This window comes from Diabrotica undecimpunctata, chromosome 1 (assembly GCF_040954645.1).
Source record: "Diabrotica undecimpunctata isolate CICGRU chromosome 1, icDiaUnde3, whole genome shotgun sequence".
In the NCBI taxonomy this organism is placed as follows: domain Eukaryota; kingdom Metazoa; phylum Arthropoda; class Insecta; order Coleoptera; family Chrysomelidae; genus Diabrotica; species Diabrotica undecimpunctata.
Window position 1 is genome coordinate 147,584,337 of NC_092803.1, and position 26,114 is coordinate 147,610,450.

The 26,114-nt window shown below is 33.4% G+C and overlaps 1 protein-coding gene across 2 annotated transcripts in view; it reads right to left on the reverse strand.

The window, feature by feature from the left end:
• LOC140432336 (peroxisomal membrane protein 2) overlaps positions 1 to 26,114 on the reverse strand; it is a 49,349-nt gene that overhangs the window by 14,708 nt on the left and 8,527 nt on the right. For both annotated transcript variants that reach the window (XM_072520169.1, XM_072520168.1), the window contains exon 3: positions 6,379 to 6,661. In XM_072520169.1, the coding sequence (XP_072376270.1) occupies positions 6,379 to 6,661 (283 nt within the window). The remainder of the gene's footprint in view (positions 1 to 6,378; positions 6,662 to 26,114) is intronic.

Genomic DNA, 26,114 nt, shown 5'->3' on the forward strand with positions numbered 1-26,114 from the left:
AGGATCGTTACCTTTTACCTCGAGTCATATTTCAACCTTATATACGAATTCGAAAATATCTTGGTTTTTATTACTTTAAGATCTGTTGTAAACCAAACAGACCCCACAAGTGGTCTTGACCAGCCTTATGTTTTTGCAAAACAATGGAGACGCGTCACTTCTATAAAAAATACTAGTACCTCTCAAGACGACCAGAATCTCATCGACTTTCGCGAGTACACGACTCAGTTCCTTGGTTCCGGGATAACCAAGCCAAGACGCTTCTTGCCACACAACCCTAAATGCAACAAATTGGTGAGTGGTTATTTAAATAAATGCTTTGTACTGATACTTGTATCGAGTTACGCCAATGAAATGTTTTCTCTTATTTACATATATCTATTTTATTTAACTATTTATTACATTAATTAATTAACCAGCTATTTCAATGCATTCTACTTTATCCACTTGCATTCTCTTTTCGATATAGGTGATATCAATCGTTTAAATTTTAGTCGGTGAATTAAAGGAAATGTCAGAATTGTTAACATAATCTTACTGGCGAGAAGTTATTTATCAGAAATGGTGTTTATAACCTAAGAAATGCACATATTTGGGCTGGAGATAATCCGCGTGCGGTAAGACAAACCAACTTTCTGTAAATATATGGTGCAGAGTTTTGAACAATCGCTTCATAAATTTTTATGACCCATGTCATACTCATACATTTATCGAACGATAATTTTTCAAATATTATTATCAAATAAATAATATAATATTTATCAAATATTATATTATTTTTTTTTCAAATAGCGGGTAGCGGGTAGATACTCATCTATGATCCCGATAGGTGACAGATCTACTTCAGGGATGCGCCCCTACCCACGCGAGCCTTGGTTTATCTCCTAATACCATAAAGGGGAAACCATTGTCCTACCCTCAGTCCATATCCAAACCTACCTTTTCTCTCCCAGTACCCTGGATGGATTTACCGATAACGACCCTAGATTGAATATGGAAATGATTTTTGATTAACGAATAGGAAGATGGTCCTCCGAAGAATAGGGGGTTGAGGCGCCGGGCCTGCTACCAGACAATCGGAAAAAGTCATTATGCAAAAACCAATCCAACACAGCCTCGGATTTTGGACGGAAACAAGGATATACGACTTAGGCGAAGAAAAAGGACTATAAGAATAGGAACGTGGAATATACAAGGAATCGCATCTAAACAAAATGAAATAATCCCAGAAATCGAAAGACTAGGCACAGATATAATAGTCTTAAGCGAAACAAAAAAAAAAAGGTCAAGGAGAGGAAATTATAGGGAAATATACACACATATGGAGTGGAGTTTGCAAACATGAAAGAGCCGCAAAAGAAGTATCAATATTAATAAAAAATAAATGGAGAAAATACATACAAGATTACCAGCATATAAATGAACGAATAATGGAAATTAGGATGAACATATTTGGACAACCAACAATAATTGTTGGAGTATATGCAATGGATGACAATGCGACCACAAGGGAAAAGGAAGATTTTTTCAACGCACTAAAAGATGTATTAGACAGGACAAAGGAAAAAGAAGATATTTTACTAATTGGAGATTTTAACAGCCACATAGGAAAGGATGATGAAGATATAGTGGGACGATTCGGAGAAGACGAAATTAGAAACGACAATGGAAGTCGGCTAATCGAAATATGTCGAGAATACGATTTAGCCATAACCAACACAAGATTCCAGCATAAAAACATACATAGATACACATGGGAAGAACCTAATAGAAACCAAAGATCAATTATTGATTTAATAATAGTAAGAAAAGCCAGCAAAACAATAATACAAGAGGTAAGAGTATACAGACAAGCAGAATGTGCAAGTAACCACCGATTAGTGCTAGGAAAATTCATATACACGGGAAGACGACAAAAAGACAATATCCAGAAACATGAGGAGATGCAAAAAATCGCAAATACGAGGTATAAACTAGAACTTCTACAACAATTTAGTACTCGAACACTATATCAGAATAGGCTACAGAATATGCTACAGATGAACGAAGAATGGACCCCAACAGAAATGTATCAACACCTAAAGGAAAAAATGAAGAAAGCGGCAAACGAAGTGCTGGGTATTGAACAACATAAAAATACATATTTGAAGAAATACAGCGACGACTTAGAGATGATTAAAAGAAAAAAAAGTGCATTTCATAAATGGCTAAACGACAGAACTCCAGGAACACGGGGAGAATATGTTACCCTCAGACAAGTTAAACAAAGAATAAAGCTTGAGAAAAACGAATACTGGGAGAGAATGTGCAGAGACATAAACAACACGATAGGGTATAACAGATCAACGGAAGCATGGAAAAAAATAAAAAACATCAGAAGTAATAAACGAAGTAAAAATACCATACAGATAATTACATCAAAAGAGTGGACAAAGCATTACACAAAATTATTGGAGGAGAATAGGCCGGAGTATATCTCATACGACCCTGTGACAATAATAACTGAGGAAGCAGAAATCACAGACGAAGATATAAATAAAGCACTAAAGAAATCCAAAAACAATAAAGCACCAGGACCAGGGAACATAAAAATGGAACTGCTGAAATATGGAGGCGCAAGGATAGTATCCTTTATACGAATGTTGTTCAATAAAATCGAAGCAGGAGAGAAGATTCCCGATGAGTGGAATTTATCATACATGTCCTCCATTTTCAAAAAAGGTGACAAAAGGTCACCAAATAACTACAGAGGGATCAGTGTAATGCCTTCAACAGCAAGAATCTTTTCATCAGTTATATGTGTAGCAGTGTTAACTCTCGCTGAGGCGTGGTGAAGAGCGGTGTGCCTCAGCGTTATGTCCAAAATTCTCCGTCGAATTTAAAAGTTTTCTGTTTTGTTCCTTTTCATGGAAAATGTGTAGCAGTTTTATCAATTTAATGGGTCAGTTGCAGTTTATGTGAGGGTTGGAAAAATCGTTATTTCCATCCTCGTTTTGTTTCTCCCTGGTTGTCATCCCAGGCTTTTTGCAGTTTGAAGATGAATTTGTTCGTGTTCAGAGATTTCCAATCCAGTTTCAACCTTTAGAAACTTTAGTGTCTTTTTTTTTAGTGAAATCGAGGTAACTTTTTGTGTTAATTTTAAAGTAACGACAGACATTTTTTTTTAAATAATAGTTGTTTTCATAACAATTTATTTTGATAATTAATATTGCAGATCTTATGACAGCTAGTTTTATCATTTTTGACATTGGTTTGTTGTTTGACATTGTTTTTTTAAAGGTTAATCTTTATGAATAGTTTTATTTAAAAAGATAATTCTTTCCTTGTAATAATTTTTTATTTGGCACAGTTTATAGCCCAGTAACATTTGTAAGTTTTTGTAGCATCTCCCGAATTTGTAAAAGGATAATGACACATGTAAGTTTTTCATTACTATTTTTATATTTACTTTTGTGACTATTAATATAGTCTTTATGTATTATCTGTATTTGTAACTGTTTGGGGTGAGACAGTAATAAATGTTTAATTTATCTCTCTGAACCATTTTGTTTATTTTAGAAAAGTCTCCTTTTTGTGTTCTTTATTTTAGGAAAGAAGAGCCTTTTTGCCTTTATCCAGCAAGATTAGGATTCTTCGAAGCGGCATCCTTTTTCAAATAGCTAGAGGTCTTTCTTGTTGTTTTTATTTGCACTTTTGTCCAGAAGATTTATGTAAGTATCCATTTATTTCATTTTTTTTTGTAGTTGCCCCAATCTAACCCCCTTGCCATTCAACTTATCCACGACCCAGCTCTCCAAACAAACCCTGAGTGCCGTTCGCACAGTATCGTTTATTTTGCTTGCCCTATCTCCACCCCAGTAACTTTGTGCCAATTTTTAAACCCCTATAATTATACCCTATGTGGTAGGCAAAAATATATACGTTAAAATCATGTTTCCATTTTCAAAAAAAGGTGACAAAAGGTCACCAAATAACTATAGAGGGATCAGTTTAATGCCTTTAATAGCAACAATCTTCTCCAGGTAATAAAAGAAAAAATAGAACGACACATGAACCATTGCGGCGAAGAACAAGACGGATTACGAAAAGCCAGATCGTGTGTACATAATATATTCATCATGAGAGAGGTGATAGAAAAGAAAAAAGAGAAAAATATTAAAGCACATATGAGCAAAGACTATATAAAAAACAGAGGTGCAAATAAAGTTGGGCAATGAAATAACAAAAACAATTACCGCAACAAAAAGTCTTGAAACAGTGATATATATATATATATATATATATATATATATATATATATATATATATATATAAAGAGAGAGAGAGAGAGAGAGGGAGAGAGATAGATCAGGCTTTGAAGAGATGGTATAGAAAATGCGAAACAATGGGCATACCAGTACAAGAGAATATATTACATTCACTACTTTTCGCAGATGACCAAGTCATTTTTGCACAAGACAGGGAGGATATGGGATATTTAGTAGATATGAAGTAGAATGCTCAAATACAAAAAAGTTGGAAAACAGAGCCCTGTAGTGGTACAGGTATGTACAGAGAATACCAGAGCGCAGGTCGACAAAAATAATATGGGATAGGACCCAACGGGAAGAAGACCGGGAGCGGAAGACCTGCTACAAGATGGAAAAGATACATAGAAAATGTTATGATACATAGAGACCTCAGAAAAGGTGACTGGGAAAATAAAGTGCCGCGGAGAACAAAAACGGCTTTGGAACGCGAAAGTCTCTCTTTGCAATGCAAATCTTAGTTCAAATTATGCCTCGATCAACAAAAAGATGTTTACGCCTACTTTATCGACTACGAGAAAACGTTCGATACCAGGCAACTAACTTGAACTTAAGATCAACAGAAAGAAAACTAAATTTATGGTGACTGATAAAAAAAAACATTCAAAATATCGACCTGCATATAAAACCAAACATATTCAAAAAGTACACCAATTGAAATATCTGGGATACATAGTAAGTGAAAAGTGGGACCTTGATGTATAGATCAAGATCCGAATTGACATAGCTAGATCTAGATTCATAAAAGTAAGAAAGGTCTTAAGCAACGGCAACCTAAGCGTTAACATCCTATGGCTCGCAACGAATGTTACGTACTCTCTACGCCACTTAACGGAGTATGTGAACGTAATGGTGGACGTTAATATCAGCTTTAACTAACTTAAATAGAGGCTTTAGAAATGTGGCTGTACCGGCGCATACTGAGAATACCTTGGACAGACACAATGACTAATATAGAGGTATTGAGACGAATGGGTAAAGAGATGCGATTGTTAACAACTTTTAAAAGAAAGAGAGCATTATATCTGGACCTTGCGCTTCACAATGGTAAGTAAGGTCTGCTAAAGCTTATAGTGAAAGGTAAGATTGAAGGAAGAAGGGGTTGGGGCAGAAAGAAAACATATTGACTGAGAAGATGAAGGAAAAGTTCCAAATACCAGGAGCTGCAAACATGTCGTATAATGGTCGCCAACCTTTGGCAGAAGTCGGCGCGCAAACCTTCAGTAGAGGAAGGCGCATAAAGAAGAAAACATACTTAACGCGTTCAGTGTGCTCGACATTTTGGTCTGTTTTCGTCGCAATACGAATTTACCATTGCACCGTTTTATAAATGATAATAAAACCTGGGTTCACTATTATACTAGCACAGCCAACAGAAACAACAACTACACAAAGGTTCTGCGCCACTGAAAGAGTCATGATCAGATTTGCCAACAGAAAAAGTTATGGCAACTGTACGTGCCATGTCGTAAAGGAAAAAGTACTTTTTGGAAAAAATGGTTCAACAGTAAATGTCTGCTATAAATAAATCTTTCGAGAACTTTGATATTTTTTCGAGATTGAAAATGTTTTGGCCGCTAATTTAATTATGGAAAACCCGTAATATGAAAATTACAGTGATATTATTTAAATTTAAAAATAATTCCTTAATATCTGATTTATGAATGTTTTTGTAGGCCATGTAGTTATTGAACAATTCTCGTATATCACGAAGAAGAAAATATTAATCAAAAAGATTTCCAGTTATTGTGCATAGTTGTACCTAAAAAACTGATTCTGTTACGTCGGCATCGGCTTAAAGTGAAGTACCTTATATGTAATTACAATGTTTGACAACATTTTTAAGAGACTCGAAATAAAATCGACCTTTTTCAAAATTACTTTATATCTGTTACAAACTTAATAAAAGTTTGGACAATCAGAGAGTCCTTTGAGTAATAATAATCATCTCTAAACAGTTAGAAGTCACTTTATTTCGAATTATGTGCAAAACCCACAGTTTGTAACTGTAAGTAGAGTCACAATGAATGAAAAATGAATGAGAGTTGATGTAATATATTAACATTCTTACCACAGGAGGAACAACACTGAGATTGAGCAAGTGAATAACAGTCAAATATTTCCAACTACTGCTGAGGAGCACCCAATACAAATCTTGCAATTGTTTCATAGCAGCAGTGTGACTTTTTCCTTCCATTCTAGCCAATACGTATAATGTGAAAGCTTGGTATAGCGGTAAATAGATCAGTCTTTCAAGTAGCAGTTTCCTGACAACAGCAAATGAGGCATCTTCGGATATTGCTCTTTCTAGGAAGCTGTAGAAGTAATGAGGGATGGATCCGCCAAAAATTAATCTGAAATTGAAATATGTGTTTTTATTTTTAATAATAACAGCAAAATAAAAGACTATGAGGACGAGAAACAATGTGCAAATAGTCAGTCATAGAAAAAAAAAGTGGTACAATAGGCGGTACTGTAGACTAGCGCGAAGCTTCATACTGTTTCTATATTTTTCAAATTAAAAAAAAAAATTATGAAACATTTCAAAAACCAAAATAACAAGTTATGGTCAGTTTTGACATTTTGTATACCTAACGGCCACCCCCTCGTTATGTACACAAATGGACTCTTCCGCTGTGGCTGTATAAATATGAAAATTTTTAAAATGTTTTACTAATTGTATTTATATTAAATTATAAAAATATAAATAAATATCATTTGATAGTAAAGTTAATTATTATTTAAACTAAATAAGATCTTAAAACTTAAAACAAGTTAAATTAAAAAAAGGAACAAAATAATATATTTAAAATAAAACAATGTAATTTTATTATTTATTTATTTTTTATATTTTAAACAAATTCAATATTAAACAAATTCAATAAATTATTATATTTGCTCTTAACGCCACCTGTCAACGTATGAAGAAAGCATATATTTTTAAGTTTATATATAAACTTTGTTATTGCCAACTTTTATATGAATTATGTTCCATAAAGAAGGTACAAAAGGTTTGATTTTTAATCCAAATAATTATATTATTCGAAATTATACCTATTAACATTCAATTAACCGCTAATTGGTGTACAATATTTTTCGTTAATTTGTTTTTGCTAATATAAATAAATTTGATCGTTTAATAATACGTGAGTATGCAACATATAATTGACCATGTGAGAAACATGGATTCTCTAAACCTAAGTCGCAAACGGACATTGTCCGGCCTTGAGATTTGTTAATAGTCATCGCGAATGCTAATCGAACAGGAAATTGAAGCATTTTGAATGATTTGGTGGTATATGAGGGTATCATTGGGATACGTGGCAACAGGACGATTTCTCCTTCACATCGTAAAGTCAAAATGGTTGCTTCAATAATATTTCCAGTGATAATTTTAATAACCAAACATGTGCCGTTGATTATTCTGGGTGGGTTCAAATTGCGTAGCAGAATAATTGGACTGAAGATGTTTGGTATATCCAGAGAATTTAAAAATTCTATTGGATAATTTACCGCTTCGTCATTGCGCGCTCAATGAGCCAATTATGATTCAAGTAATTATTCAGTATAAACAAGAAGACCCTTACAATTAATTCATGTTTGATCTCAAAAAAAGTGCAGAAATTGTCTGGAAGTTTGATGCATTGTGTATTTGGATGCAGTTTCATTTTACCGTTTCCAATACCCAGCAAATGTTTGGAAAATATTTGTTTTAACGATTTATTTTTTTATAAAAAACGATTGTTTTAAACATGCATTAGTCTCATCCGCATATGTAAAGAGGGGAATAACCGGAAATGTCTATCGGAAGTCACCAGACAGTAGTTAGATAACACTACCGAATAGTTTGTCGTTACTATTTAAATTTTGCATACTTCTATGTAATGCTTCGAGTGATTGTTTATGGTCCATAGTACATTCATCCCAGATAATAACTGAACTCGTTTGCATCATTGCAACCATTCCACTTCTTTTTTTTAATGTTATACATTGCATTTGTTTTGCATCAGTTTCAGTACTGAATGTGCTGTTCGCCCACCATCTAAGGATTTTGGTAAGTTGCCAACTCAACGACTGTAAAAGAAATTATCATAATTTTTTGTATAAAATATACTTTGTTATAGATAAATATAAGCTTACTTTTCTCATACATACGATAAAAATATATATGTAAAATTTTATGGATTTAATATACTCAATCATAGTCGGTTCACAATTTGTCGATAGCTCACTACAAGTTTAATCCTAATTAGAGAACTGAAATACAGAGAGGATGGGTAATACGATATAATAGTAAAAACCAACCTGAAACTAACGGTTTAAGATGTTTTCGACTAACCCACCTTGTATCTGAAGGAATACAATACAACAGTCAACCTTATAATCCAATTACGAAGGTATTTTGCTTACAGATGACCGACCAGTGTCGTAGAGTATATGATTGAAATAAATCAATAAATAAATAAATAAATATATTTTTTAAATTGTACTTATGTAAATTGTATTTTTGTTTTAATAAAACTTCTTTATTTTATTCAAAAATAAAAAGTTTCTTGCCATTTGTAAAAGATACATTTATTTAATTAAGGGGAAAGGCGCCAAATGTCGCCTGGCAAAATTTTCAATGTGTTTTAAATGTATCCATTATTTACGAATCCGGAGAAAACTAATAAATATTTTTGAAAAATTTAAACGCAGAATGAAAGATTACATTATTACTGAGAGCAGAAAGTCCCTGAAAACTTCTACAATGTTTATTTTAATATGTTATGTAACGGGGGTGAAAATAAAAGAGAAAATATAGTATAAAAGAAACTTTCTATTTATTCTAAAAAATATTTCATTCTGCCTTTAAATTTTTCAAAAATGCTTTTTAGTTTTCTCAGGATTTGAAAAAAAAATGGATACATTTAAAACACATTGAACATTTTGACAGGCGACATTTTGCACCTTTCCCCTTTAATACCTTACGATTACAACTAATATTACTTACCTTATATAATTACGATTAGAAAACTATTCAAATTCAAAATAAATAGGAGCAACTTCGGAATCCGAGTCGTCTTGAGGGTTAATAATTAGCGGTTGTGTCTCTACGGTCGCATCAATTATGTTATCAAGATCCCACATTTTTTGTTCTTCTTCTATTACATGTCTTACTGCATCTTTCCAGTTTTGTTCTGTAATATGTTGTAAAGACTCGTATAACAATTCACGTACAGCTTGTATTTTATATGGCGTATTTTTTCTAGCCACATAACTTTTCATTTGTGCCCAAATGAGTTCAATTGGATTTATTTCGCAGTGGTAGGGTGGAAGTCTAAGGACTGTGATGTTTCGCCTTTCCGCCATTTTGTCAACTACGTATTTTTTGAACTTGGATTTGTGTTGCCGGGCAATTTTTAAAAGTTCTGCTTTTACCATTCCATCTTCGTAAGGCAGATACTTATTCCGCAGCCAGTCAAGAATATCCTGTTTCTTCCACGCAGCCGTTGGAAGTCTTTCTACTAGTCGTGAATGATAAAGTGCATTATCTAATACTATAATTGAATTTGGTGGTATGTGTTCAATCATCTGCTCAAAATACTCAATTCGAAAACATCAGCTGTCATCTCCTCGTGATAGTCTTTTGTGCTTTTGGACTGAAATTCCAACAAACCATGCTTAACAAATCCTTTTTCACTGCCAATGTGAGAAATTATTAATCTACTGCCTTTACCAGAAGGTGGGGAGATACCAGTAGACCAACCTTCCATAAAGGCTTGCCTGGAGCTTAATATATTTTTATCTGACCAAATTTTTTTTAGAGTATGACTTGAGTTTACCCACGTTTCATCCTGGTAGAAGATTAGCCTTCCTTCAGCCCGGAATTTTCGTATCGATCTTAGATAATTTCTTCTCCAACATATTATCTCCTCCCGGTCAATCAAAAGTGATTTTCGGTCTGATTTCTCCCACCGGAAATTTAATTCTTTTAAAACTTGCCACAATTTAGTTCGTCCGATATGAGGCAAATTCGGGTCGTCTCTAACTTCTTGTAAAATTTTATGTAGGTTTGGTATTTCTTTTTTGAACAAAAATCCATGAATTTTCCTTCGAATACCATTTTTGTCAAATTCATCAATTTCAATAGGCTTTTTCCCTCTCTTTAATTGTTCGTTTGTGTTTGGGTTAGCTATACCGTGTTTTTTTCTTTCTGATAGGAACCTATATATAGTTGACTCCCCTACGCCAGTCATGTTGGCACAACTTTCGACTATGTTGCGAACGGTGTTTGTGGGATTCTGAGAAACCAGAGCATCGTGAAAATTCAGGACAATAGTCTTCTCTCTTGGTGAATAGACAGACTTACTGACTGTACGCAACAGTACCGGTGTAAAACTTGATGATGTTGATGATGAAGCCATCACAAACAATCCAACAAAACACGAGCAAAAGGTACGTATATGTTCGTAGGTATATGGAATAAAAAATCACTCACGCGCTGTATATAATTCGCAAAAGAAATATTCGAGACGCTAATTACTGCCGTAGACGCGGAAACACCGACGAGCCGTAAATTACATGCAATCTGCAATCATCAAATTGTCTTCGTTCGTAATAACTTGACCCTTTCAAGTTAAGTTTCGAATATAAACTGAACAGACGACGCACGTGGCCAAAGCCGGCATCTTTATACCCATTATATTATTAAAAATCTGGGGAATTCCATCCTAATTATCTTGCAACGAATAGTACCTTCGGATACGAATTCCAGGTTTTCTAGTAAAGTGATTAAACGCGAAGATTAGTATTGAAATATCCAAAGAGATAAGGTATTCTTATTTACAAAATTTTTAATGGTTAAATTCTTATTTTTATTAATATAATATCATTACCAACATTAGCCGTAAATGTAAAACGCATTAATTTTAATGAATAAACACATCAGGAACGCCTATGATGATACAAATTTTACGACCGTTTTATAACTTTGAGGCACATTTCGTGCTCTCAACAATTTGTGAACGGATTATAGATTTTAACATTTTTTAACATTCTCAGTAGATTTATTGAAGTTGTTATTTAGAATGGTTTCATTAAATTTATAATTTAATAAAATTTAACTAATAAAAGTTGATATCTAATGGTACATACAGTGAACGGCTAAATTATGAAATATTATCATTATTTCGAGAACCGTCGAGTTTTGAGGAAATCCCGAAACAGGTCGATTTTTGTTATTAAAATACCTATCTTCTAACGTACATGGAGTAGGGATGACGTCACCGGTGTGGGTGTAGTGACATAACCGTTAATTTTTTTAAATAGAAATTGGTATAATGCGACACCTCATTTGAAGGAGAATTTAATTCTCTATTTAACGACATTACATTTTTAATTAAAATATTTTTTTAAGGGTACAAAAACAATTTTTTTTAATTTAAATTCAACTAAATCACAACTAATGATTTAATTCATAATATACTTTAAAGTAACCAAATTATGCATAACAATTATTTTAAATTAAACGTTCGAAATGCCATCCATCGGTTCCTGACATGACTTTCTGAAGTAAATACTTAAAAAAGCAAAAATAAGAAAAATAATAATGGACACAAAAAGTTATCTCATAAACACTGAAACTTTTTGTCAAATGTTAATTTAAGCAAGTGATAGTGGCATAGTTACTGTAATATTTATTGACGTAAATGTTTTGATTTTGTGAATTGTCATCAGTTGTCAATTGTAATTTTTACTTTTGAATACTAAATTATGGCTCACCTAAATGAAACGCAACGCATAATTCTTAGCGTATGCGGAGATAAAAAAAACACAGAACGAGGTATGCAATTTATTCAACGCAAAATATCCAGACAGACCCATCAGCCAATCAACAGTAAGTAAAATAGTCCGAAAATTTTGAGAAACTGGACACGTTAAACATATTCCAAACGCTGGGCGTCCTAAAATTGAAGACAATGGGAAACTTGATATTTTACTAATGTACAGGACAATCCTCACAGTAGTTCAATACAAATGGGTAAATATGCTGGAGTTTTCGATCACAAGGTGGAGAATAAAAAGAAAGGATACAGCTACTTCTTTTATTTGAAGACGTTTCGTGTATTAATCCATACACATCATAGGATCATCTAAAATTAGTTAGATGAGGATAATATATATCCAGAGATAAAATAGCACAAGTTATACCTCACAAAGATATTTAACATAAATTTTTTTATTCGTTGAATGATTTAATTTGATAAAATAAATCTTTCTGTTCAATTTGATGCTTTCAGAAGTGTCATGTAGACCTAATTGTTTACGCATAATAACGATGCAGATAAAAGCTTTCTGGGATAAATAATTTCAATATTGTCTCAATTGTTACGAGAAATTAAAGTTTTTTATGCATTTTTAGAAAAGTTATTAATAATTTTCAAAAGATTTACTTTTAAAGTTATGGTTGCAATAATTAAGCCACAAATTAATGAAAATAAAATTTTTTATTAAAAATCCTTTATAAAAGGTATATAATTTAAAAACACAATCGGGCTATATCACAAAACGTTTTCAGAATCCATGTTCCATCATCAGTGCACTAGGTATACATGTATTGAGCCACTAAATATGTGGGTAAAAACCCGTTAAAAATTTTTGGTTTGAATTTAGTTTACATTATGGTATTAAATATTATGATGTTAAAGATATGGATTTGGTAACATGGCGACGTATGACTCCACGTGAAGTTGCTGGTCCTGAGACGATGTGTCTACGAGGACCTGATCAACTGAAGCAATTTCGTCAGGTAGACACATCGTCTCGGGACCAACCAGCAACTTCACTTGGAGTCATACGTCGCCATGTTACCAAATCCACTGGTAACTTTAACATCATAATATTTAATACCATATAATGTAAACTAAATTTAAACCAACAATTTTTAACGGGTTTTTACCCACATATTAAGTGGCTCAATACATGTATACCCACCTAGTGCACTGATGATGGAACATGGATTCCGAAAACGTTTTGTGATATAGCCCGATTGGGTTTTTAAATTATATACCTATTATAAAGGATTTTTAATAAAAATTTTTGTGATATATAGCCAACTACAGGAACTTAGATTCCTTGTGGATAATAAAAATAACTTACAATACAAACCCTCATTTTAAAGAATTTTCTATGCTTTTTCAGTAAAATTGTATCACTTTTCCATATAATTTACCGGTCTTCACCATTAGTATTTAAAATCAAATAGCGATCTTACATTGTTTATAATTAAAAAATGACGTGTAATCTTTTGCATATTTTGTTTATTATATATTGTGATCACCAAATTTATCAGAACAAGTTAGATACATGTTTCAAACAGTGCCATTGCAGTGCAATTTTTTTTTTCATTATTTGTATTTACATAACAATTATTTAAACATTATTTTATGGTATTTCTTCAGTAGGTTTTTTATTTAGTAAGTTAATCGATTTATACCGTGAATGACTCATATACAGGTAACATTTTGTAAGTAATTATGATAATAATTATTATGAGTGATACTAGAAAAATATAGTATTGTGCAGTCAAGGACAATGGACAAAAACTTGTTTTTAAATGGTAGATCAGTACTATAAAAAGTTTATTACTATTAAGTCTAAAAAACTCAAATAACTTCGTTAGAATATTTCAAGCAGAAGCAACCTAATTCATAACTCAACAAAACATAAATATCCCAGTAAAGTAAGAAAAAAAAGCTGAAAAAATCTTATACAGATATTTGAGGGTTCTAAAAGGTATACGAAGGATAATTGACCAGAAAAACAGCCGATTTTGCTTTTTTTTTAACACTTAAAAAGTGAAAAAAATATTTTTTGTCTATAAAACGTTTCTTATACATTCTAAAGAAAATGGTACAAATAAAATTTGTAGATAATAAAAAGTTCTCTAATTTTGAGAGTATCTACACTAAAATATAGAAACAATTGACCCATATAATTGCAAAAAACAATTTATAAATGTTAATAACTTTGTTTTTTTTTTTGCACAATAAAATGTAATATAACTACTCAAAATTGTGGCAGTTAGTGGGGTTATTAAAGTGTGCTAAACGTCAGACAGATCGACTAAATAGTTTATAAGTTATTCAATTTGTTTATCCCGGAGAGCGATTATTTAAACAACTGTACTTGTCCAAACAGTCACTCTAGAGGTATTTTGTAAATCGCAATCGATTCTTTGAGGCTTAATTTTTAAGGTACATTAAAAAACATAAAAAATATCAAAGTTATTACGAATGTTTATAAGCTTAAAAGACAGTCCTTTTTCAAACTGTTTTTTAATAACAAATTTCATAAAATACTGGGGTTTTTTAATATATGTTAAAAATACGGAACTCATAAAAGCTACAAAAGCTCTGTATAAAGAAAATAAAGTGTCTATTAAAATGGAAACAAGCATCATAGGAGACTTCACTACAACAAAAGGGCTCCTGCAGGGTTGTTCCACATCTCCAACCCTATTCAAAATATACTTAGAGAAAGCCTTGACTACATGGAAAAGAAAATGCGAAGGCATGGGAGTACCGGTACGAAACAAATACCTATATACGTTAAGCTTTGCAGACGATCAAGTAGTGATTGCACAAGACCAAGACGACCTCAGCTACATGATGAAGAAACTACAAGAAGAATATACCAAGGCTGGCCTAGATATTAACCTCGCGAAAACAAAGTACCTATGTACAAGTGAAGAAGACATAGAAGATCTACAGACTGATGACAACGTAACAATCAAAGGAAAGGATAAATTCAAATACTTGGGGTTTATAATCACGAAAAAGGCAACAACAGAGGAAGAAATTACACAAAAATTGGGACAAACAAGAACAGCAATCGGACAACTTAACTCAGTATGGTGTGATAGACACCTAAATATGAAGACAAAAACACAGATTTATAAAACATTAGTGCGAAGTATTATGACATATGGGGCTGAACATTGGATCATAAACAAGAAAAACAGCAGTAAGATAGTAGCAACAGAGATGGAAAGCCTGCGAAGTTGCTGCAGAGTAACAAGAATGGATAGGAGAAGTAATGACGAAATAAAGCAAGGAACATCAATAGAAACAGACATACTAACATATATAGAACAAAAAAGACTAAAGTGGTATGGACATGTAAGAAGAACTAGCGACAGCAGATGGATAAAGAGAATAACCGAATGGAGTCCCATAGGAAGGAGGAAGAGGACGACCCCGAAAATCCTGGAGGAACAAAGTAGATGACGCCATGATGAGTAAGAGAGACTTAAACGATGGAGAATGGGACAACAGAGAGAGATGGAAACGGTTGAGCGAGGGAAGGCAGTGAATACTGTAGAATCCCTGAATATATATATATATATATATATATATATATATATATATATATATATATATATATATATATATATATATATATAAGCCTCAAAAATTTATAAGATACCTCTATAGTCCAGTCGTCAAAGATTTGACTCCTAAAAATTATAAGAACAAGCTAAATTTTTCTGATAATGTCAATTTTGGAACCCCAAAAAAGATGCAAAAAAGTTTAGCACTTTTACCCACGGCTTCCCCCTAAAACGCCACATCGTAGGGGGGGGCGGAAAAAATTGATTTGTCAAGAATCTGTATGCCGTAGAAAAAAACGTTTCAAATTAAAAATTTAGCTGAGATAATTTTCAATATAAATGTTTATTGGCACTTTTAGCGTAGAATTAATTGTTCTCTCAGAAAACGCTTGAAGCGGCCGGCGATTTTGACTGCCAGTAAATTTTAAATAAAATTTGTATCAACTCAACGGTAAAAATTCGATATTTTTTTATCAGAGTGTCCTATCGAAAAAAATCAAAATGAGTTTTAAAGGCGAAGAGCATATTTCGTATGCAATTTTTGTATTTTGCCGCGAATAAAGTCAGTTTCTATAAATCTAGTTAATAAATAAACTTTGCGAGATTTTTGCCATTTTTACGATTCTTGTGAGATAAATAAAATTATTACTTTCATTGACCGATCGTAGTGAAATTTCCATTGTTAGAGACCAGTCTTCAAAACCTATAATATGAAAATTTTATTTTGATTTTTGACAACCAATATGAGGCATTTGAAACGAATCCACGAAGGCGGTATTGGGTGGAATTTGTAGCTAAAGTTGTGTAGTTTCGAAAAACGTACTTGTGCAATAAAAAAGAATCAGTTTTATACATTTTAGATCGTTTGTAATGTGAAAATTTAAATTCAGCGTTTTTACACATATTTCAAATGCCTTAATTTGTTGCCGAAACTAAAAACCGAAATTTCACGCTATAGATTTTGAAGATTGGGATCTAACAATGGAAATTCAATAGTGATAGGTAGAAAAGCAGCACTCTTCACTTTTAAAACGCATTTTGATTTTTGTCGATAGGGCATTTATATTCATAGTAAAACATTTTGAGCTTTAGGGAAATCCAGTAAATAAAAAAGTTACTTTTACTAGTATTTTAATGGTCTTTCTGCCTGAAAAAGTGCTACTGAGAAACATATTTTGCCTACTGCTTGCTACAAAAACACTTCAAATAGATAAAAGTTATTAGTGTATATGTATTAAAAAGTGTTGATTTATATAGCTCTTGCAGAAAGGTCTTACATTTTCAAATGTATAGTACAATTTGTCATAATATAAACATCATGTAAACCTAACCTAACCTAACATCTGTGGGCACTAGGACACAGGATGTAACCAATATCTGAATAGATTCAGTAGCAGAGTAGCACATAATTAAATTACATACATATCTGGGTTCTGGAGTGAAAAGGTTTATATAGTCCTTTCACTCATCTGGGGAATATTTTAACAGATTCATTGTTGGAAACATACACTACAATAATAATTACTACGTCAGCCTATTAATAGCACAAATAAACTTAGTATTGCAGACTTCTTTCTATAAAAAAAGAAGCATAATCATAATGTTCAATAAAATTTGTATCAGTACGACGGTAAAAATTCGATAACTTTTGATTCAAGTGGCCTATCGACAAAAATCAAGATGCGTTTTAAAGGTAAAGAGTTCAGTTTATAGCCACTATGAAGTTTTGATTACTAAAGATTAAGCTTAAAAACCTATAGCATAAAATTTTAGTTTTAACTTTTGGCAACAAATGTGAGGCATTTGAAATATGCTTAAAAACGCTGGATTTAAACTTGCACACGACAAACGATCTAAAACATTTAAAACTTTTTTTCAATTACACTAGTACGTTTTTCAAAAGAACAAAAGTTCTACAATAAACTACACTCAAAACCGTCTTCTTAAATGCATTTCCCGTGACGTGTGATCGTTTATAATGTAAAACATTACATTCTGCGTTTTTTATTCATATTTCAAATGCCCCTAATTTGTTATCAAAACTAAAAATTGAAATTTCATGTCATTGGTTTTAAAGATTGATCTCCAAAAATGGAAATTTTACTATAACTGGCCAATGAAAGTGATCAATTTTATTGATCTCACGAGAATCATAAAAAATTTATTTGCAAGTTTATTTGAGGCAAAATACAAAAACTGCAAACGAAAGCTAAACTCTTTACCTTTAAAACGCATCTTGATTTTTGTCGATAGGCCACTTGAATCAAAAGTTATCGAATTTTTACCGTCGTACTGATACAAATTTTATAGAACATTGATATCGCGCGCGTAACTGACATGCAAAATCGACGGTCGTTTCAAGCGTTGTTTCTAAGAGAACGGTTCATTCTACATAAAAAATGCTTGTAAACATTTTATTTGAAATTATCTCAACTACATTTTTTATTTGAAACATTTTTTTCAACGGTGTACAGATTCTTGGTAAATCAATTTTTTTTTGCGTTTTTACCCTCCTATGAGGGGGGTTTTAGGGGGAAGCCCGGTGGTAAAAATGGTAAACTTTTTTGCATCTTTTTTGGGTTCTCAAAATTAATATTCTCTGCAAAATTCAGCTTATTCGTATGATTTTTAGGGGTCAACTCTCTGACGACAGGACTAATATAAAAAAACCAAGTTTATGTTGTGTCCTACGAAAATGTCAACAACCATGAAATATGTTTAATTCAGGGGTTCCCAACTAAATTTTGCCAAGGACCCCCTCATCAAGGTACTACAATGACGAGGACCCCCACTATTTCCTAAAGACCTAAACAAACCTAAAGTTACCTGAAAAGAACCAAAATACGTGAATACATAAATCAAACTTATGCTATTTAGGATTTATCTGTGAAAATACTGTAACGAAATAGCCCATCTCCGATACGTCATAATTCTTAGAAGGACGAATCTAGAAAACGTAAGAATCGGCTTGTCAATAGCGCCCGTCTTTCGGACGGGAGACAATTAGAGGTGGGACAACGCCAGAATGTTCTCGAAAAGTAACTTTATTATATATATGTAACGTTGTTAGGAGTGAGTTTAGTCGATAAGAGAGTACCGAACTGTAAAGTTATAAATAAATATATGTATATAAATTCGAACCGCTCGTTTTATTTAATCACGCTACAGTGGTGTCAGGTGTGGGGTTAATTGATTTGTTTAAAAATAAATTCAGCAGTGACTTTTGAAAAAGACTTTTGAACATTTTAAAAAGTACGCGTGCCTTACCAAAGATGCTGCTAGTACAACTCTCAGTAAAACAGTTGCGTGAGCAGCTAGAAGAACGCGATGAAGATTGCAGCGGGTCCAAGAAGATCCTCCAAGAACGACTGAAGAATATTCTTAACAAGAATGGAGATGACCCAGAGACATTCCATTTTCAGTCAGCAGAAGAAGCAGTTTTAATGAAGATCGAAGAGAGTTTCAGAAAAAATGATAAGAAATTTGAAAACGTCTCTCAAATGATAGAAGAATCTTCTAAAAGAGATGATAATAAATTAGAGAATGTTCCCAAAAGATTCGATGAAACATTCGAAAATGTATTTAGAAGATTCGACGAGACTTCACAAATAATTAAAGAAATATGTATTCAAAACAATGAGAAATTTGAAGAAGTCTCAAGAACATTCGATAAAGTAGAAGAGAAGATCAAACAATTAGAGACCATGATAAGTAACACAAAAGTGCTACCACCAGTTAATACGGTAGCCTTAGATCCGGTAGTGAAAAAAGAATCACCGAGAGACGAAATGACACATCATATGAGATTCAAATTGCCACCATTTGATGGAAAGTCCTCTTGGTCCATATACCTTAGACAATTTGAAGCTATTGCGACAGCCAATCATTGGACAGAACAAGAAAAAGCTGTTTCCTTGACTGCTGCTTTACGAGGTGATGCTGCGGATATCCTAAGATCAATTCCTAAGGGTCAAGAAAAATGTTACCAGACCTTGTTCACTCGACTAGATAAACGTTACGGAGATGCCCATCTACAACCAGTCTACAAAGTACAAATAAGAAGTAGAATCCAACGAGCAAGTGAGAGTTTGCAAGAATTTGAAGCAAATATTGCTCGTATAGCGCTGTTGGCCTATCCAGAGGCACCAGACAACGTTTTGGAAGAAATCGCTGTAGATGCCTTCGTCAATGGGTTAAGAGACATTGAACTACAGAAAGCTTTACGACTAGCAAGACCGAAAGTTTTAGATGAAGCGCTCGCTATTGCCTTGGAACATGAAACAGCTAGTCAAGTTTCACGGAGCTATCGAGTACGAACCTCTGAAGAGAGCGACGAACAAAACGAGAAACATCTGGAGGAAATCGTACGGAAAGTAGTTCGCAACATGATGCCGAAGAGACACGAAACCAGATGTTCGAATGATGGCGACGTAGGTCACATTCGCCGTAAATTGCAAGAAAATAATACAACAGTCAGAAAGCTAGAACAAATGGAACACAGGGCTGGAAAGAGTCATTCAAATGATGATGCTCAGTCAAGACGGGCATACAGTACAAATCGTAATCATTGTCTTGAATTAGAAGAACGACTTTGCCCCGTGAGACGAACCGCCGTCATTAATGATCAATGGCAGCCTCAACAGCTACAAGACGCTCAAGCAGATGATCCATGTATAAAAAGAGTATTGGATTGGATGCGTCGAAGTGGAAGACCTTCTTGGCAAGACATTAGTGCATGTAGTCCAGAAGTCAAGTGTTACTGGAGCCAATGGAATTGCCTAGTGCTGAAAGATGATCTTCTGTATAGAACCTTTGAGAACGATGATGGTACAGAAACTAAGCTTCAGTTGATTGTACCTAAAAGTAAAGTGTCAGAAGTTTTACGTCAGTTGCATGACGGTTCATCAGGTGGACACTTTGGTATTACGAAGACTCTGCAAAAGGTTCGAGAACGGTTCTATTGGGTGAACTGTAAAGATGATGTAAGAAGATGGTGCCGGAAATGTGAACTGTGCGCAACCAGTAATGGTCCAGTTGGTAAAAAGAGGGCACCCATGAAACAGTACAATGTTGGTAGTCCTATGGAAAGAGTAGCAATCGACATTGCAGGTCCACTTCCAGAGACGAATGATGGAAATAAATATGATTCTCGATGCAAGAGTGAAAGCTATGAAGTAGGTGATCTTGTTTGGCTTTATAATCCACAACATCGTCGAGGCTTGTCTCCCAAACTGCAAAGACAATGGGAAGGTCCGTATGAAATTAAAAAGAAAATAAATGACGTAATATACCGAATTAAGAAGTTGCCGAAAGGTAAACCAAAAGTAGTTCACATAAATCGTCTTGCACCATATGCTGGTTCAAATGAAACAGAAGAAGCACGTACCCTTCAACATAAGATCAAAGATGACCGGCGACCAAGCTTTAATGAATTTATGTCAAATTACGCAGAGAGAAAGAGTGCTAGATTCGGCGTGACCACAGAAGTTCAGCAGGATCTTTTTAGTGTTCCGCATAACGTCTCTCTAGCCCACTGTGTTGCCCAAGATCTTGAGATGACTAAAGGAATCTCATCCGTATTTTATAAGAAATTCGGTCGTTTGGACGAGTTAAAAAACCAGCAGCCTAAAGTTGGAAGAGTACTGAGATTAGAAGATGGTTCTCGATCTTTGCTGTATATGGTGACTAGGAAGTCGTATAAAGACAGGGCAAGCTACGAGGATATATGGCGTGCTCTAACTAATTTGAAGAAAATTGTGTGCAATTACGACATCAAGAATTTGGCCTTACCCAAAATAGGCCATGCACTAGATAATCTGGACTGGAAGATTGTCAGAAGCATGCTTGAAGTGATCTTCCGAGAAACCGGCGTACGAATTACTGTGTGTTGCATTAACCCGATGAGATCGTATCCTTCAAAGTCAGTAGACTGTTATTTCTTTCTAAAGGGTTCATGCAGAGCTGGAGAGTCCTGTAGATTCCGCCATCCTGTGCCTACATATAGAGTTGCTGATCGGGACAATCAGATTTAAGAGGGGAGCAGTGTAACGAAATAGCCCATCTCCGATACGTCATAATTCTTAGAAGGACGAATCTAGAAAACGTAAGAATCGGCTTGTCAATAGCGCCCGTCTTTCGGACGGGAGACAATTAGAGGTGGGACAACGCCAGAATGTTCTCGAAAAGTAACTTTATTATATATATGTAACGTTGTTAGGAGTGAGTTTAGTCGATAAGAGAGTACCGAACTGTAAAGTTATAAATAAATATATGTATATAAATTCGAACCGCTCGTTTTATTTAATCACGCTACAATACAGAGTACCTACATAAGTAAATTATTAGTTTTAATTTTCACTCCTCAATTAATGAGATACGTTGAATTTAACCTTAGAATCCATTATTTATGTAATGTTAGGTTCAACTTGAAACTTTCACTCTGAAATCCGACCGCATGTCAAGACGATTCCTATATTTGTTTTTCATAAGGCACATGGAAAAACATGCTTGCTCACACCGATAGGTTGTTGCAAACGGAAGGATTTTTTTCATGGCCTTGTCTCCAAGTTCTTTGTAATCCTTACGTGCTGTTGCCCAGAAGTCTGCTATTTTCTCGTCATTAAAAATGTCCTTCATCGTACCACAACTCGACAAATCTACAAGCTTATCTTGTTCTTCTTCTGTGAGGCCTTGGATTTGTTCAATTGCTTGACAGCTGAAATGATTTCGAATCCAACCATCGTCAGGGTCAGGTTTAGGGAAGTATATCCTAAAAGTCGTGGCTAGGCTGCGTAGGTGCTCGGCTGCGTTGATCTTTATCGGGTCAGGAAAACTCTGCTCTGCAGAATCCAAGAACTGTTTAAAATTGGGAAAGTTAGTGAACGACTCGTTGCCGCCCACAGCCGGCACTTTTTTACCATAGCACTGATCTTATCTTCAACTTTGAACATGTCTACATTTTTCCCTTGCAAACTTAAGTTTAATACATTCAAGTGTTCAAGCACGTCAGCTAAGTAGGCAGTTGAGCAAAGCCAAGAAAAGTCAGTGAGAACATCTGCGTACTTGGTGTCAAGAAGAAAAACACGAACTTCATCTCTAAGTTCAAAAAATCTTGTCAATATCCTCCCTCTAGAGAGCCACCTTACTTCTATATGAATAAGAAGGTGTTCATGCTCACTGCCAATCTCTTTGCACAACAAAGAAAATAATCTGGATTGCAGAGGTCGAGTTTTAATGTAGTTAACGATTTGAACTATTTTGTTAAGTATCTTCTGCAAAGGTACAGGTAATGTTTTGGCTACCAAGGCTTCACGATGAATACAACAGTGTGTCCATTTCACCTCAGGAGCTACTGCTTTGACACCGTAGACAAGCCGCAGTAAAAATATCTGCTGCTGTTGTGTGAAGTAGTTCGCATGAAAAAAGAAAATCTTCCAATATCTGGTCCTCCCACAAAAATTTAACAAAACACAACATTATTGTTTTTTTTATATGTCGGTGCTTTCGTCCAATTGAAGAGCAAACATGTCGCTCAACTTATTTATTTCCTCAAATAATTCTTTAGTTTTTACAACAAATTCTTTTTTGTTATCAATATATTGTATGGGGTAAACAAATACATTATGTGGGTGTCTGATTTTAAGTATGTTGCAGTACATTAAATTAAAATGTATTCTACGCATGGCCAAAATTTATAAACAACAACAAAATTATTCTAAATGACAAAATATTGACTGATGGGTAATTAGTTTTAAAAATTTACTTCAATTATTTATTTTCTTGGCAGAAGGAATACTACATTTTCAACAAACAAATGGTGATGCGACAAAAACTATTTTGTAAATGCTATTATTTACAATTATAAAACTATGAATCTATTAACAATTATACAATTTAAAAAAAAATAAACATTTAAATCTTTGTTTTAATTGATGCAGTGTTATTTTGTTAATACACTGTATGCCAATAATTTTTTATTTTTAAGTTACAATTAATGTTGGGTATTAGCATGTTTGCTTGGTTGTATAATAATATCCAGTCGACATAAAAATTTAACTAATGCTGAGTGATATTTGACATAAAAAGCTAGCCAAAAATGGAAATTTTAAAAACTACATAGCGTTTTGGACTGATTCTTGTCCCTAAGACAAATAGTTGTATGTGACGTCATGTGGTACCACCTCCATTCCAAATAGCCTTACTAAACACATTTTACAGCATCCACTCCGTAACATGTTTTGGCTGTATTTTTTTTGTATTTAGTTGTGAGATTTTACATTTTTTTATAAAATTTGGTATTTTTTTAATAATTCAAGTGATATTTGTGAAAGGGACAGTTATGGATATGAGAGAGGAAAGTAAGTACCCAATATTGAACCATTTTTTAAAAGCTAACCTTACTAGAATTTCAGTCAAAATGAATCTAATTTTGTGTATAATTTTCAATATACTTACTTAAACAAAAGTTTTTAGTTGAACTCTACTTACTCATCTATACTGCATAATAGTTGTTTCATAATAAAGATTAGATTATCTATTTTATTAACAGTGTTCAAAGTTTTCACAATATAAATAATAAATACTGTGAGTAGTACAAGCTGATCTATTATTATTTATTATTAAATTTTAAAAAATGGTTCAATATTGGGTACTTACCTTCCTCTGGCATAACCATAACTGCTCCATTCGCAAAATTATTTGAAATAAAAAAAATCGCAAATTGTAGAAAAAAGTGTAGTTAAATAGATAGAATAGAAGTATGCTTTATTGTCACTGAAAATTTTACAATTTTATGGACAAAGTTTAAGTATATAAGTTAAAAAAAGTAATAATAACAATAACAATTAAAATTTACTAAAATTACATAAATCGTCAATATCACAGAATAAAACATAAAATATACAATTTATTACAAAATTTCACTATATTGCAAATTGCATAATAAAACCTTACTATAACTAGTTTACGAATAAGTTTAAGCTGGTGCATGTGAAACCCAAATATGTATAAAAAATACTTTGTTACTACTTATACCTAAACGAACTGTACTTTCTTAATTATTCGTTGAGAAACTCTTCCACTGAATAATAAGGTCTTTCAGATAGATAGGCTTTTGTCAATATACGAAACTTAAGAAAAGAAGTTGTAGATTTAAGTTGCAAAGGGAGACGGTTGTATAATTTTTTTGCCGAATATAATATAGATTTCTTTACTAACTCAGTGGATGGGATCGGTAAATACACATCGGTATGTACACATTGAATTTCTAGTGGAGTAGTCAAAACATGTAGGTGTTTACGAATTAAGCAAACAGTTTCTAGAATATATAGAGAGGGAAGAGTTAATACCGTGATTTTTGAAGGAGCTTTTGCAATGTGTTATTGTAATGAGGCCAAAAAGATACCGTATTGCTCTTTTTTGTAATTTAAAAGTAACATCAGATTGAGCAGCTGTACTAAAACCCCAAAAAGGAAGGTCATATCGAAGATGAGGCTCAAACAAAGAAAAGTATGTTATTTTGGAAGATGCTAAATTCATTTCCTTCGAAACAGATCTTATGCATAGCAGGCTGAGGCTAGTTTCTTACTTAACAAATCGATATGAAGGGACCATTTAAGGTTGCTGTCTATAAAAATACCAAGAAATTTTACAGAATCAATTATACTGATCTGGCTGATATTAAGAAGCAAGGGTTGAAGAGCTCCTTTATAGGATAATGCTACTGTCCTATCCACGTTAAAAGAGAGTAAATTAGAGTCGGACCAGGTTTTTATTTTAAGTAGATCAGAAGTGATAATTGCATGAAGCGTTGCAATAGAGTTCTTCCAGGTAATACTGGTATCATCAGCAAAAGAAAAATTTCTCCATCAATTTTTAAGTTAGTGATGTCATGTATAAAGATAAGGAAAAGTAGAGGACCCAGTACTGAACCTTGTGGTACTCTATATAGAATGCTTTTGTGACTAGAGACAGTATCATCTGCTAGAACTAGTTGTTTCCTATTCCTCAAGTAAGATTGGAACCAATTCAAAGAAATACCTCGAATTCCGTAGAAATTTAGTTTTTTTATCAAAATGTCACGATTTAGCATCGTCACAATAAAGATTATTGTTTAGTGCTTGATAGACCTCATGTAGTACAGAAAACATAGCATCGCTGGTACATTTATTAGATATAAAGCAGAACTGACTTAATGATAAAATGTTGTTTTCAACAAGAAAGGACATAAGTCGGGCTTTTATAAGTCTCTCAACAATTTTGGATAGGACAGGTAGTAAAGCAATAGGTCTATAGTTGCAGACATTAGATTTATCACCACCCTTATGAAGAGGAACAATAATGGCTGTCTTTAGGCACTCTGAAAATATACCTTTTTCAAAGGAATCGTTAATTAGTGAGACCAGGACTTCCAACACATGTGTGTGTGAGATTTA